This window comes from Silurus aristotelis, assembly GCF_946808225.1.
Source record: "Silurus aristotelis genome assembly, chromosome: 24".
NCBI classification, from domain to species: domain Eukaryota; kingdom Metazoa; phylum Chordata; class Actinopteri; order Siluriformes; family Siluridae; genus Silurus; species Silurus aristotelis.
In genome coordinates, this window is record NC_139597.1 from 9,344,968 (window position 1) to 9,359,561 (window position 14,594).

At 38.8% G+C, this 14,594-nt stretch overlaps 1 protein-coding gene and 1 long non-coding RNA gene across 3 annotated transcripts; both read left to right on the forward strand.

The window, feature by feature from the left end:
* The first annotated feature begins 2,975 nt into the window (after positions 1-2,975).
* On the forward strand, positions 2,976-4,654 carry LOC310719023. Its single transcript, XR_014531357.1, has 2 exons — positions 2,976-3,017; positions 3,141-4,654. It is a non-coding gene; the product is annotated as an uncharacterized lncRNA (long non-coding RNA).
* A 229-nt stretch (positions 4,655-4,883) lies between these two features.
* gpr85 (G protein-coupled receptor 85) lies at positions 4,884-14,341 on the forward strand. 2 transcript variants are annotated; one of them, XM_083528233.1, is made up of 2 exons: positions 4,884-10,360; positions 11,460-14,341. In XM_083528233.1, the coding sequence occupies exon 2, from the start codon at positions 11,604-11,606 to the stop codon at positions 12,735-12,737; it is 1,134 nt and encodes a 377-aa protein (XP_083384359.1). In that variant the 5' UTR covers positions 4,884-10,360; positions 11,460-11,603; the 3' UTR covers positions 12,738-14,341. The 2 variants fall into 2 exon arrangements, with proteins under 2 accessions (XP_083384359.1, XP_083384358.1); XM_083528232.1 differs by having other exon boundaries at positions 4,886-10,174.
* Positions 14,342-14,594: the final 253 nt, after the last annotated feature.

The window sequence follows — 14,594 nt, forward strand, 5'->3', positions numbered from 1 at the left end:
GGGGCTCTAGCCACTTTTTATAATGTATTAACTGGCAGGACTTCTGGAGGAAGGCAGAAGCCCTAAAAAAACTTACATCTTAAACATAGCATTGATTTAACTAAAGTCTGCAATTACCAGCAGTGTGAACAACAGCACCATTAATTCCCCAGACTAGCAAGGAAATATAGCTGGGCTGCAGGAAATGCACACATCTTAGAAGAATAGTTTGTAGTTTGATAGGTGCTTCTAAAACAAGAAAAACAAAATAAATTATATATTCATTTAGGAACAGCCAGAATACATAATACATACTTTAGACATTTACAATTACCTCCACTCAGCAAGAAAAGAGCTTTTTGGCTTTACAGAGCTCTTGAGAGGTACTTAAGTAAAGGTACTTTATGTTCAAAATTAAGTACAATTTGTCCATTTATACAGGTTATAAAGAAGTCCTTGGCATAAATTCTTATAGAAGCACATTTTCATAATTTCTTCTTACATTTTTTCCATTTAGAATTCAATTTAAATGTTTCGAATCTTAAAGATCATCACTTGCGATGGATTCGATTCCTGTCCATTTCAAATACACAGAGGTATGTATAAAAGATTGCAGCTTTCACTAGTTTAAAGGCTGTGACTAGAAAAGCATACAAATTATATCTAACATTCTGAATGCTGTAGGCAAACTGTCTAAGTCTGAGTCTGCTGCACTATTTAAGCTACTTTCACTTTTAACATGGTACAGTTTTTACACAATGCAATTAATTTGACTTATTTATCTGCATTGCTCTTACAAAAACTTAACAAGCAAACCCACGCAATAGTTATCTCAGTAACTGCCTGTGCTCACTTTCATTGCCATTTTGAATATGGCTGACACAGGAGATTGTGCCACAGAGTACAATATTTGTCCAAAAATCTGTATGAGACAGAGGCCTCAAAACACATGCTGAGGTAAGCTGAAGTTAAAGATATAATAATGCAGCCTACTGTGAAGCTGACTAGCTATTACTATCCAGTGTTTGTTTCTAGTCAGCTAATATTTCTATTTTATAATTTTGTATATAAAATGTCTAAATCAAGCCAATCTGATCATTTTGGCTTGTTTGCTATTAAGTTTGATGTGGTCTCAGACTCCAAAAATACTTGGCTAAATTTGTTAAAAAAAGTGTTTGAAAAAATCTTGTAAAGCTATTGTTCACTGGTTAAATAATACAATGATCTTTTTTTTTTTTTTTTTTAAGTGTGCATAGAAATGACTGAGAACACTGAGCAATGAGAACATATGCTAAGAAGCCATTGATAAATGGTTGGATAATTATAGAAATCGCTACTTTAAATGTTTTGTGTATTCTGCCCAGCAACTATAACCACTATGTCTAACTTTGTATCACTAAATGAAATATACACTCAAATGTACAATTGAGCAAAATCAGTGTCAGCTTTAGTAACCAAAAACGCCCAAGCATACAAGGATTTTTTTTCTGGTATGAAGCAAACCAGTAGTTCACATTTACCAGACAGACGGTTCTGGACTGAACAAGACATAGACTAAAACAAAATGATTACATATAACTAGATGACCAAGCACAGAAAATAGTACACATTGGCCTGAGACAGAAAGTGATATACAGCAATATAATACCTTATAGGGTATAAAGGTACAACGTAGGATTACCAAAACTGGACATTTAAAGGCTACTGTCCTTAAATAACCTTTTGAAAAAATCCATTAGCCAAAGCTTTGTGCAATCAGGTTCATGTCAATGGTGTGACATGTTTGACCCAAAGACAGAACAGCTTCACTTTCTGGATGCACTAAGCAGCAATCACTGTCCCTTTTCTCTAACTTTTCAGCAACCTTATTATCACGAAGGAGTGTCCATTCTCATTTGGAAAAGGGGTGCGCTGAAGATGGTGAAGCTGCAGAATCATCAGTTTGAGAGCAAAGCATTCTGAGCTACACAACGTCAGACATCCAGCCAAAGTGATTGCTGCAAGTCAGCCAGCAGAATTGGCCGTGGATAAATAGGTCACTTAATAGGCTGTTCACTGCACAGTCGGACATGATACATAAGAGAGGGAGAGAGCAGAGTCTAGTCCTGCCGACTAGAGCAAAATGGAACGCTGGGAACATACTGTGGAAGCATCTATCTCAACTCCAAAGCAGTAATGATAGTAAGTGATTATGTCTAGAAGAAAATACATTTGTACTCTTTGCTTTTTTATTAGGGTTAAGCTTATTTAACATGACCAAGCATCCAGCGCACTTCAGTGACTAAGAAATGCCAAAGGCAAAGATTTCTATTTAGTTGGGCATTTATTTATTTGCTTAAATTATAATATATGTTATAGGTTATTTTATGCCCACTCTATTTAAATAGCTGAAAAGTTGCTTTGAGGTAAAGTAACAGTGATCTAGGTTGATTACTGGTTATGTGACATAGGTCTTAAACAGACTCTTCCCTTCATGTTTTTAACTTGGCTGTGAACTCAAAGTGAGGGCAAGCATAGGAAGCGAAGCTGAAGTCAGAGTCGCCATGGAAACAGTGAAACCATTGAAATGTTACCCTCTATCTAACCCGCACCATTTCTTTAAGCACAAATAATATTCTAGCCAACCGTTCAGGCAGAATCCATGATACAAACATTAGCTCTGTCACAGTGTAATGTCATATGGCTCCTTGACTCAATATAACATAGGTATTTACTATAAAAAGAGTGCTTTGCAAAGCATAATGGCTTTGTTTTAAAAAGCAAACCTGTCTTACATGACCACTTTGCGTTTTCTTTCTTCTTGCAGACCACTGGGGATTTGTGGACTGAGGAGAGTGGCACGCTTTTATGTGCAAAGGCTAATAAGAGGATTCTAGAAACAGTAAATATGACATGACACAGCAAGAATCACTGAAACAGATTTCAGTATCTGTCTCAGAGTGCCCCTCTGTCTGAGTACCTCCTTTATCTAGACTACTGTAGCCATTGTAAGCAAGAACCAGAAAAGGAATTCTGCTGCACCTCAAAAATGATATCAGGTAAAAAAAAAATATATCTTGAAGACATTTGAATTTATCTACTTTTTCCTCATTATACGATTATGATAAAATCAGTATATATTTTAATATATTTATCTTCAATAATTATTTTATTCTGTTCAGAGTCATGGTGGATCCATACCCTATTCCAGGAACACCAAGCCTATACACCAGTTTAATGGAGGGCATCAGGTGCAGACATTTACACAATTATTTGCATCTAGGGTCAATTTTGCATAGCCAATCCAACATTCTTGAGAATCCTTCATTTTTGTGTATCCTTCATATTTTTGTATAAGTACAGAAAATCTACATACAAAGAGGGAACATGCAAAACTTCAGGTAGACATTAAACCAAGCTCAGGATTACTGTGGACCCTGGAGCTGTGAGGCAGCAACACAAGCCCCTGCACCACTATGCTGCCCAGATTTCTTCTATTAGCAGCTAATCTTGCTTCGTTCTATAAATAAATGACTAAAACAGATGAAATTTGTTGCCGATATGTGGATTTCAGATCAACTACAGACTTAATTTTGTTAGATGCTTTTTATCATTAATGGTTAACCAAAGATATTTTGTTTGGCTTTTTGCTGTGTGTTCTTGCATCTCTTGCTAACTATGGGGGACAGGGGGTGGGAAATGTCCGGATAATGGAGCATGGAGTGTGTCTGCTTCACAAAACCATGCCGGCAAGGAGGGCTACAGACGAGGTGTGTGATTGTGCTTTTTACACTCCATGATGACATTTAAAATAGTAACCAGAGATTGGATGCAGTGTCAGCACTTGAATCTGTTCTTTACTCAGGCATCTGTGCCTTAAGTTTTGCACTCAATCCGCATGACTTTTTCCAATGCACCATTACACTTTCACTTAGCACATTTCATACTTTCACTGCCTGAAGCACTGCTCTCAGTCTGCATTTACTTTGCCGATGCACTGTGATACTGTTGTCAATAACGGACACTCGTTTTTATTACTTTATTTCAAGGTGGAGAAAAAGTCCGGCAATAACCATGCAGGCACTGGCCCATGAAATAGTTTTGTTCTTTACTACACAGATATTGCTCAAAGGGGTTCTCTCTCTCTTTCAAGCTTGTTCTCTCTTCCTCTCTCAGGGGGGAAGCAGTCAAAGAAAAGTAGCACAGCCGTTACTGTGCAATTTATCTTTGTTACAAAAAAAAGAGCACAAGACAGAACACAAACAAAACAAGAAAATAAAGTGGTTTTGGGTCATAACCATTGATCATAAATTCCATTAAGATTTGACACTGCACCAGATTGGTAGTGGGACAGTGGCGTTTCTTTTACCAGGTGGAAACCTACAACAAGGACAGTGCCAGAGGTGAGAAAAAAAAAGAAGAAATGTATTGAATAATGATTCAATCATACAATTTCACAGTAAACAGACTTCTCTTTTAATGGAATGAAACTTATGCCATGATAGCAAACAATATCAGTTTGCTACAAGTGGTTTCTGAGAGCCTGAACAGATAATTATTATGGGTAACAACAGGCCACCAAATATGCACAAAGCAGTATGCTACCATTAAGACATTCCTAAAGAAATTGAATGTTGTTACATTCCTAGACAGCATTCATGACTCTGTAGGGATCCTACTTTAACATATCCACTTTTTTAAAAAATATATTATTATAATAGCTACAGAAGTCCATTTGTCATGTCTTTTCAAATTAATTTACAGGAATTTAGAAATAAGCATAGAAAGCTGCTGTTACACAATAATAATAATAATAATAATAATAATAATAATAATAATAATAATAATAATAATAATAATAGATTGTAGTAGTAGTAGTAGTAGTAGCAGTAGTAGTAGTAATACCTGGTTCAATATTGAAGGCTGTTTTATTTTGGTTCATGACAAATAATTTCAAATTATTTCATTTTATTTCCACATTTTGACTCTAAATTCTGACTAAAATATTTTAAGGGGTTGATAACATGCAAACCATTACAGTACCTGTCAAAAGCTTGGAAACACCTAGTTGTTGTGGCTTTTATGAAACATATGCATCCTTCCAAACAACTTCATAAATGTACAGATGCTACATTTAATTTTCATTGAAAAATCCTCCTTCAGCATGAACAAAAGCTTTACACAATCTTCTGACCTAAACAGTTAGTTTCTCCAAACATTATTTCCTTTGGACTTGGCGATCCAGTTCATCCCAGAGCAGTTCAATAGGATTTAGGTCCGTTGACTGGGCAGGTCATTCAGTGATAGAAAACACTTCAGCTGACTGTTTGCTCTCTAAATAACACATACAGAGCTTAAGTGTATGGTTTGGGTCATTGTCTTGTATTGTGAAGTTGCTTGCAATTTGTTGAATAATGGAATAGTTACTCCACTATTACTTTTCCCTGCTTCAAAACAAATCAAACCATTAGGCTTCCAACCTTCATGTTTAACCTTAGGTGTGAGGCAGTCTGCTAACATCTTCTCTCCTGTTCCTATCTTATATAAGTTTTACTGTTAAAATAAAAAATGTCAAATTTTGACTCATCTGTCCAAATAACTTTATTCCAATCATTCACTGTCCTGTTCTGTTCTTGTGCTTTTGCCCTTTATCTAGTTTGTTGTAAATAAACAAAAGGAACGTGTCTCTCTAAAACCATAAGACTAGGTGTTTCCAAACCTTTGACAGGCACTGCAGTTTCTATTCATACCTAAAGAACAAAAGATGCACAAATAAAAATTTAACACAAACATGAAGATTTTAACCATTATTAAAGACTATTTTCATACCCCTAATGTGCCACCTATTTCTCTATGACCTGCAAAGGCCCTGGCCATCAATCTAAACAAAGAATATATAAAATGAGAACCTCTATCCAGTAGGTCAAGACAGTGGCATTAATCTCCTCTGGAGTGTGTTCTGCATTAGAATCAGCTTTTTAGTAGTGGACTCACATTTTAGACATGCTGATAATCCCTGCACCAGCATGCTGTGCAAAGAGTGCTGTAAATGAGCAGGACAGCAGCGGACAGGGCAGATACCAAGGTCAGTGTTTTACTTAAGCTGGTATGCTCTAATTAAATCACAGAATCCTGCATTGAACCCCAACAGAGAGACCCCTTTTCTGCCATAAGTCAATTAAATTTGTAATATGGGGTGAAATGTAGCTCAACACGTCAGCCAGTGAAACATGGCCTGTCTGGACCAAGTTCAGTATGTTTCATTTAACTTCACCAAGCAGGAAATGCAGTTGCCCAGAGAAGTGAATCATCTAAATAAGATCCCCTCTATATCTCATTCTCATTCTAACACATTGTGGGATGTATGTTTATTTCATCATTCTTGAATAATGCTCCTGAGACCTACATGGACTGTCTGACACTATTATATCATTATTATACAGAAAATTAGATTATATATTAGTATATCGAAACACAAATTACAACGTGTCTCACAAGTGATGCAACTAAACATCATGACAAGTGATATATTTTATATATCTAAGTGTATTATTAATATACTTTTATTATTATAAATAAGAAATTAACAGAATTTTAACTTTTTCTATTAAAAAAATATACTATACTATTTCTATAACATTTTTACAGACTTAACATGGTAAGGACAAAACTGTCTTGTACCCAATGGCATACAGTGAGGTGGAGGACAGGTGGGAACTGGACAGACAGAGCCAGATTTAGACATATTTCAACCGCAATGAGATACAATTATTTCATTCTCATTAACTTGGTCTGATTAAGCAGTGCCATTTGGTGGTAGATAATAACAAATCTAAATATCTTTTACACAGATATGAGAACTCAGTCTTCTAGACTATGAAGGGTGATGCTATGCAAATAAAAGGTCTACAAACAGTATATTGTTGATATTCACACAAATAATCACCTCAGGTCAGTGTGAACGGGATTGGAAAATCCGAGGTGAGGCAGAACTCTCGGCTCCTGCACTTCATTGTGCCTTGCCGGGAATTACAGCAATAAAAACAGAATCATAGACAAATTTTATTGTAACACAGGTCTGACAGGAAAACGCTTCGTATAACAAAATATAATTCTCATTTCATTACATTTATATTTTATTGGAATATAAGAGGTGAGGCACTTCCTCGGCTGCCTCTCCTTAATGCTGATCTTTTCTTCTGTAAAGTCTGTCATATATTTTTTACACCCTTCTGTCCCCTGATATAATGACTTGGCCTGCATTATTTGATCGCTTTGAGATATTTATTTATTTATTTATTTGATGTTTTTGTGCTTGCAAAAAAAAAAAAAGTCTGTATGTCATTTTTAATCTGATTAACTTTTATAGTTCTGCACAGAGCCATTAAAGGTTTGTGCAGAGAACTGCGATGAAAATGTCGCATGGAACCTTCTCAATAAATTTACGCTTCCTTTACAAAGATTGTGGAAACTGGACGGGAGCTCTTTCCCACCCGTATTTAGTTATTCCTTTCGAACCGCTATTACGCCGAGTTAGAAAATCTAACCAATAGAAACACAGATAGCGGATAACTAGCCAATCATTGTAATAGAGGCGGGGTTAGTCTAAAAAACGTTCAATAGAAAAAAAAATGAAACCAGGAAATGCAGTAAGATCATGTGACCTGCAGCCTGTTTTCCCAGCAACAGTGAGCAACATGGCGTCTTCATTGACTTTTCCAGGCGTGTTTGCGGTGCTGTGCCTCTTCCTCCTGAGTGTCCTGCAGCCCGTGGAGGCTTACGACGGCGGGGATGCCGTGGCTCTGCTATTGGGGATGGCCATCACGGTGGTTGGCTTCTGCGTGTGCCTCGGCTGGTACTCCCGGAGACGCAGCGGACAGTTTTGATACGACATGCAGGCCGCCCCGTGGTCCGGAAATGTCGCTTCTCGCCTCCTGAAATCCCCGAAACGCCGCTGCAGCTGGTCGCTCTTTCCTGTACGTGTGGCGGTTATAAGACTCTTGACCCTGTAGTGGAAGGTGAAGGTGAAGGCGAAGGTGAAGGCGATTCAATTCGACTCAACTCTACTCGAGGGTCCGAGGTACAAATGAGGGAAGTTCCAACACCAAACCGGAGAGAGAGAGAGAGAGAGAGAGAGAGAGTATGCAGTTAACAAGTCGACATGCACTTCCACTGGACTCATCTGGATAATGATATTCAAGCACATCTGTACGACATGTGGACTCTCCTACTATTACTTTGTTGTACGATGATGTCTGTTATTACACGACGACAATCTCTTTCTTTTCTCCCTCCTGTTATATACACATAGCTCTGTAATTCCAATGTTCCTGACACATGGGCCCTGAAGGCTGAAGGCGTTCATTCTTCACATTTTTAAGCACTGAAAGTTGTCTTTCCCTCGCTGTTTTGCACTTACAATTAGTGGTCTTACTATAGTGAACTATACTTGAAAAATAATTGCTTCCCGCATATGCTTATTTTCTGTAATAAACTCTATGAATGCTACACAGTGGTCTATCTTTTCTCCTAGGTAATGATAAAAACACCTGAAACACGTTTCCATGAAAATAAACTTTAGATTTGTGTTGATGTAATAACACTGGAGTACATACAGTAACATGTAGCTTGAATCTGTAGACCAGGGGGTCACCAACATTTTTTAAACTGAGCGCTACTTCTTGGGTACCGATTAATGTGAAGGGCTACCAGTTTGATACAGTTTTCAGTTTGATCTGAAATAACAAATTTGCTCAGTTTACCTTTTATTGTTATTATTAATATATATGTAAAGACACTGATCGTGTTAATGATTTCTCATAATAATTATCAACAATGATTAAACAAAGTAGGAAACAGCTTTTTTTCATAAAAGGCCAGTGGGCTACTCATGTGGTCCTTGTGGGCTACCTGGTACCCGTAGGCACCATGTTGGTGACCCCTGCTTTATAGAAAGAAACCGATGCTTTTCTATGCATTCATCTTCTGCAATTGCTTTATCCTAGTCTTGATAGTGAATATTGAGCCAATCCTAGGAACAAGGCTTGTAAAGCAGGAATACATTCACACATTCCCACCTACAAGTGGTTTTGAGTCACTAGTGTACTTGCTGGCATTTTTTGGGAGGTAGGAGGAAACACTCAAATGTGATTATTTTCCATAGAAGATACAATTACCTCTGGTTATTGTTACCAAACTCTTGATGCTAAGGTTAAAGTTTCAACCCATTTGTTATCTAGAATACACGGCGTGGACTGGATTTGAGTTGGTAAAAATGGGGAGATGATATTGAACGAGTCTTGCTGCTTCCCCGTGAAAATACAGTTGGTTTAGGGCTGTTTTCATTATTCATTTCCATTGATCAAAATATAACCCCATGAAACCAAAAAGATATATATTTATGTTTTGTATGCAGTACAATAGATTAAATCCATACCCCCACTTCCAGGGTCCCCAGTTCACTCAGGACTTTGGGTTACTGTCTGTTTAGAGTTGTGCATGCTCTCCATGTGGGTTTCCTCTGAGTTTCCTGGTGTCTTTCATTCTTCCAAAATACACATGCTCATAGGTTGATTGGCTTAACTAAATTGCCCCTAGGTGTAAGTATCTGAATGTGTGCAAGCTACGAACCAATGGACTAGCATGTATTCAATATGCTATGGATCTACCTCCTCCCTGACCAGGATAAAGGATTAATTTTAAGTAATTATAAAGTATGATGATGATGATGATTACTATTATTATCCGTAATTACTTTGATCTGTAATTGTATCTTTGTTGCTTTCATTTTCCAAATTGTCCATTTAGACTTCAAATGCAAACACTTCCATTTACAGACCCCTCGTCATCTGGAAGTGGCCTATAACTGAGCATGTCCTTTGTCCTCCTGTGTGTGTATATGAGAATGGGAGAAATGGACCAGTGATGCTGCCCCCCATTGTGCAGATGTTGCCAATGGAGACGGCGCTTCTCCTCCTCCTGCTGCTGCTGCTGCTGCAACCGGAGACCAGACGCGGCTCCGGATCACGAAGAGCGCCAGTGCGCATGCGCCGTCTGCACCGTTTACTGTATATTCACAGTGGGGGGAATAGGGGCAGACGACAAAACCAAGCCCTTATTTAAAAAAAGGAAAAAAAGAAAAAAAAAGGACGAAAAAACGCCGAAGTGGAATCTAATATGTAAATATCATCTCGGAGGCAAGCGGGAATATCAACAGGTATGTATTAATTCATCTCTTTTGTTGTCGTTTGTGTGACAGTGTGCGCTTCCCATGCGGCTGGGAATGGCATCGATTCATAGAAGCGGCTTTGGTTACAAACTGCTTCACCTAATGGACGATGCGCTTCAGACTGAGACTCGCTCGACGGGAAATAATAAAACCAGGATACATGACACTCGCGAGGTAAAATCATAATAATAATAATAATAATAATAATAATAATAATAATAATAATAATAATAATAATAATAATAACCCATTTGTTATACAGGATACTTAGCCTGGACTGGATTTTAGGCGAGATGTTGTAAACATGGCGAGAGAATAAATGGTAGATCTTAAAACACACTGAAACGGAGAGATGCAGAATTGGTCTTGCTCTTTCTTCATGAAAAAAATAAAATAAAAAAAATAAAAAAATCACATCAGCATTGGGGTCTAGAGCTGTTTTGCTCATTCGTTTCTATCCGTCTAAAAGGAACACAGGATTAATAACCTGAATATAATCTTGAAAAATACCTCCTTTATTTTTCCTACACGTTCAACCAAAAAAAAAAAAAAAAAGACAGAATGTCCCAGATTATTTTTTTCCATCAAACCCTAATGTAGGCTGTGTGAGAGCAGGCTGTGGTGCACCAGGATCCGATTTTAGTGAATGCAGAAACGCATTGTTATTACCATTATTATTAGGAGTATTATTATTAGTTTTCAGTGCCAGGTGACTGTCAGTGATGTTAGCCCTGGGTAGCTAATTCCCTAATTTTCTCTGCATTCGAAGGCTGACTGGGATTGTTCCTGTTAAATAGAGACTAGACACTGATTCTGCAGGATCCCTGGGTGGGAGCAACAGCTTCCTGCTGCATTTCTATAAATGTTTCACTCCATCTGCGCCAGAACCTGCACTTAATGCCTTTTGTCTCTTCTGCGTATTTTCTTAACCCCTAACCCACTACTTTAATATTCATATTTCTCAGACTGATGTGGCAGTTTATCCCAATGAAGGATTTTGGTTAACCTGACATTTGCTTTTCAAGCAAATCCTATTGTTTGCAGTAATAATGACTGTATCATGTCGAGTTGAACAACCCAACTGTGGCTCTGCACTAGCTGCATACCATTACAGCTTAAATGTGGTTTTCAAACTGCTAATGGAAAGAAAAAATTGACATTAAGTACCTCTCTGAGTCTGAGACAGAGAGAGCAATGCCATAAAAAGCAGCATGTTTGTTTAATGTTAGCAAATCCTGATGGGTGGATCGTATTTTTCTGGGATTTCTTTTAGGTGTGATGAGACAAAGGAACAAAGGATGCCTTAGAAGTGAGGCAGAGAGCAAGGCTGGAATCGGCTTCAAAGCACACCAAATGGATCTATCTCCTCTCCTTGCATCCAGATCATGATACTTGGCTTAAAGCTTTAATCATCTTTATGATCCCTCCTCCATCTATGGCGAACTATAGCCATGCAGGGGACCACAACATCTTGCAGAATGTCTCTCCCCTCGCCACATTCCTCAAACTAACCTCCCTGGGCTTCATCATTGGCGTCGGTGTTGTGGGAAACCTACTGATCTCCATCCTGCTGGTCAAAGACAAGAGCCTACACCGCGCACCCTACTACTTTTTGTTGGATCTGTGCGCCTCAGACATCCTGCGCTCAGCCATCTGCTTCCCCTTTGTATTCACCTCGGTGAAGAACGGCTCAGTGTGGACGTACGGCACCCTCACTTGCAAAGTGATCGCCTTCCTGGGTGTGCTCTCTTGCTTCCACACAGCTTTCATGCTGTTCTGTGTCAGCGTGACACGCTACCTAGCTATCGCACACCATCGCTTTTATACCAAGCGGCTGACCCTGTGGACGTGCTTGGCTGTGGTGTGCATGGTGTGGACGCTGTCGGTGGCCATGGCATTTCCGCCTGTGCTAGATGTCGGCACATATTCGTTCATCCGCGAGGAGGACCAGTGCACATTTCAGCACCGCTCATTCCGCGCCAATGACTCGCTGGGTTTTATGCTGCTGCTCGCCCTGATCCTCCTGGCCACCCAGCTTGTCTACCTCAAGCTCATATTCTTTGTTCACGATCGGCGCAAGATGAAACCGGTCCAGTTCGTGCCGGCTGTCAGCCAAAACTGGACCTTCCACGGGCCAGGGGCCAGTGGGCAAGCAGCTGCTAACTGGCTAGCTGGTTTCGGCCGAGGCCCGACGCCTCCAACCTTGCTGGGCATCCGGCAAAACGGCAATGCAGCAGGCCGGCGGCGCCTCCTGGTGTTGGATGAGTTTAAGACTGAGAAGAGGATAAGCAGAATGTTCTACGTCATGACTTTCTTCTTTCTTAGTCTGTGGGGGCCCTACCTAGTGGCATGCTACTGGAGAGTGTTCGCCCGTGGACCTGCCGTGCCAGGAGGCTATCTCACAGCAGCCGTATGGATGAGCTTTGCTCAGGCAGCCGTCAATCCCTTCATCTGCATTTTCTCCAACCGTGAGCTCAGACGTTGCTTCAGCACCACACTCCTCTACTGCAGAAAGTCCAGGTTACCAAGGGAACCCTACTGTGTTATATGAAGGCTAAATGGGTAAATTTTTTGGCTCCCTCTGGGTGTTCAGGGGTACATCCTTGTTGTATAGCTCTCCTTTTCTTCATCTTCTTCAGTATAACCCCTGTACACAGCCCTGCCCTCACCCTGTAGGCCTGGTGTCAAACTGTCAATCAAATACACCTCTCAATGCGAAGCTTGAAGGGAATAAAATAATCAGGGAGTGGAGGAACCCCTTCTGTGTTTATGTTCTAGTAAACAACTGCTGCGGAATGTCCTAAAAGCAGAACTGCAAAAAAAAAAAATAGAAAAGAAAAAAGAACAAAAAGAAAGTGAAATAAAAAGAAAGAATGAAAAAAGGAAGGATGTCAATCAAAATGTGATTTTAATAATGGACTCATGCCTTCGCTTTGGATAAGTGGAAGACTCACATTGTACATGACAGAATCACTGGAATGGGTTTGCGTTTAAAAGTTGCACTAAGCTAAAAAAAAAAAAAAAGAAACGATGACGCTGTTTTTCCTAATTTGCATTGCAAGGATGTCTCAGTTTCTCCCCAAACTGACATATGAATGCTTTCTTTTGCAACAGACTTCTCATTTACTGTAAGTAAACAAAACATGTGAGGTGACAAACTCTGTTGGAATACACCTTCACAGGAGGAATAAATTGGTTTAAATGTAAGTGATATCTTTTTCAGTTTTTCGGGTATGGGTGGAGAGGGTTTTGGGACTAAATGGGTACTGATGTGTGATTTTTTCCAATTGCAACTTTAAATTATTTCTTGTAGTTTTATGATCCATGCAGTATGTCCTTGTCTGGCAGTATTCTTTTTTCCTATCTCAGTTTCTAACGATCTTAAAACAATTTTTGGGTTTTAAAAGTTGCTTTTGAGAACCTTGTGCTAAAATGAACGTGGAGAACCAGTTCAATGTTTCATATCCATGTTACCCAGTCACTGACCTTGTTCCAGTATTGCTGATTCCACTCCAGATGTTCTTGCCTTAATGGTTCTGATATTTGTTATTTTGGGTCCGATTTTCAAATGCTCTCCTCTGAAATGCCTCCAGGCTTACAAAGGAGCATTTTCACATTGAAGTAAAGTGCATGTTCATTTTAAAAGCATATCCACTCTCATAAGCATCGACACTGGAAATGCACCAGATGCCCCATTTTCTTCTCCTGAAGCAGTTTTGCTGTACACCTACACTCCATTGAGTGCGCAGAGTGCAGGAAGCCGAGAAGCGCTTGCGTGTGTGTTTGTGTGTAAGCTGGACAGCTGTCACATCAAGACCAGAGCCTTAGTATAAAATCTTGCACAATTTGTAAAAAATGTAATAGAAAACGAACAACAACAAAAAAAAAACATTGTATTTAAGGCACAGCATCTTGTTTATACCCAACATTTGCTCTTTACTGATTGTTTTGATTAACTTTTTTCTCTTGTGGCCATTTTAAAATTTATTATGTATTTTTTTTGTATATTATAGATAAATAGTGTGTAAGTTTGTGAGTCTTTCATTTAAGAGTCCCGGATGTGAGTACTGTTTAAGTTACGATTGCATTTGCTGAAAGTTAACTGTGTAATCTGTTGCTTACATTTTTGAAAATAAAATTTTACATTTTGCAAAATGCGAACGTTCTGATGATTGAAAATCAGCCAGTTTAACTGAGTTCCCTATTTTTAATTTCTTTATTATTCTTTATTTTTTAATGAAAGCTAAAATATCACCTGTGTTGCATTTTCGAATGTAATGCATTTCTTTTTTTGTAGGAATTCACAAATGTTTGCTATGTGAACTATAATTTCTGTCTTTTGCCTGTATTCCGGTTTGTGTTGTTTTTGTACATCTTGTTTCTGTAAAAGACGGCTTTTTTTTGTCCA

Bases quoted from the DNA above. Each gene is read 5' to 3' on its own strand.
- gpr85 (XM_083528233.1), top strand. From the start codon at position 11,604: ATGATCCCTCCTCCATCTATGGCGAACTATAGCCATGCAGGGGACCAC.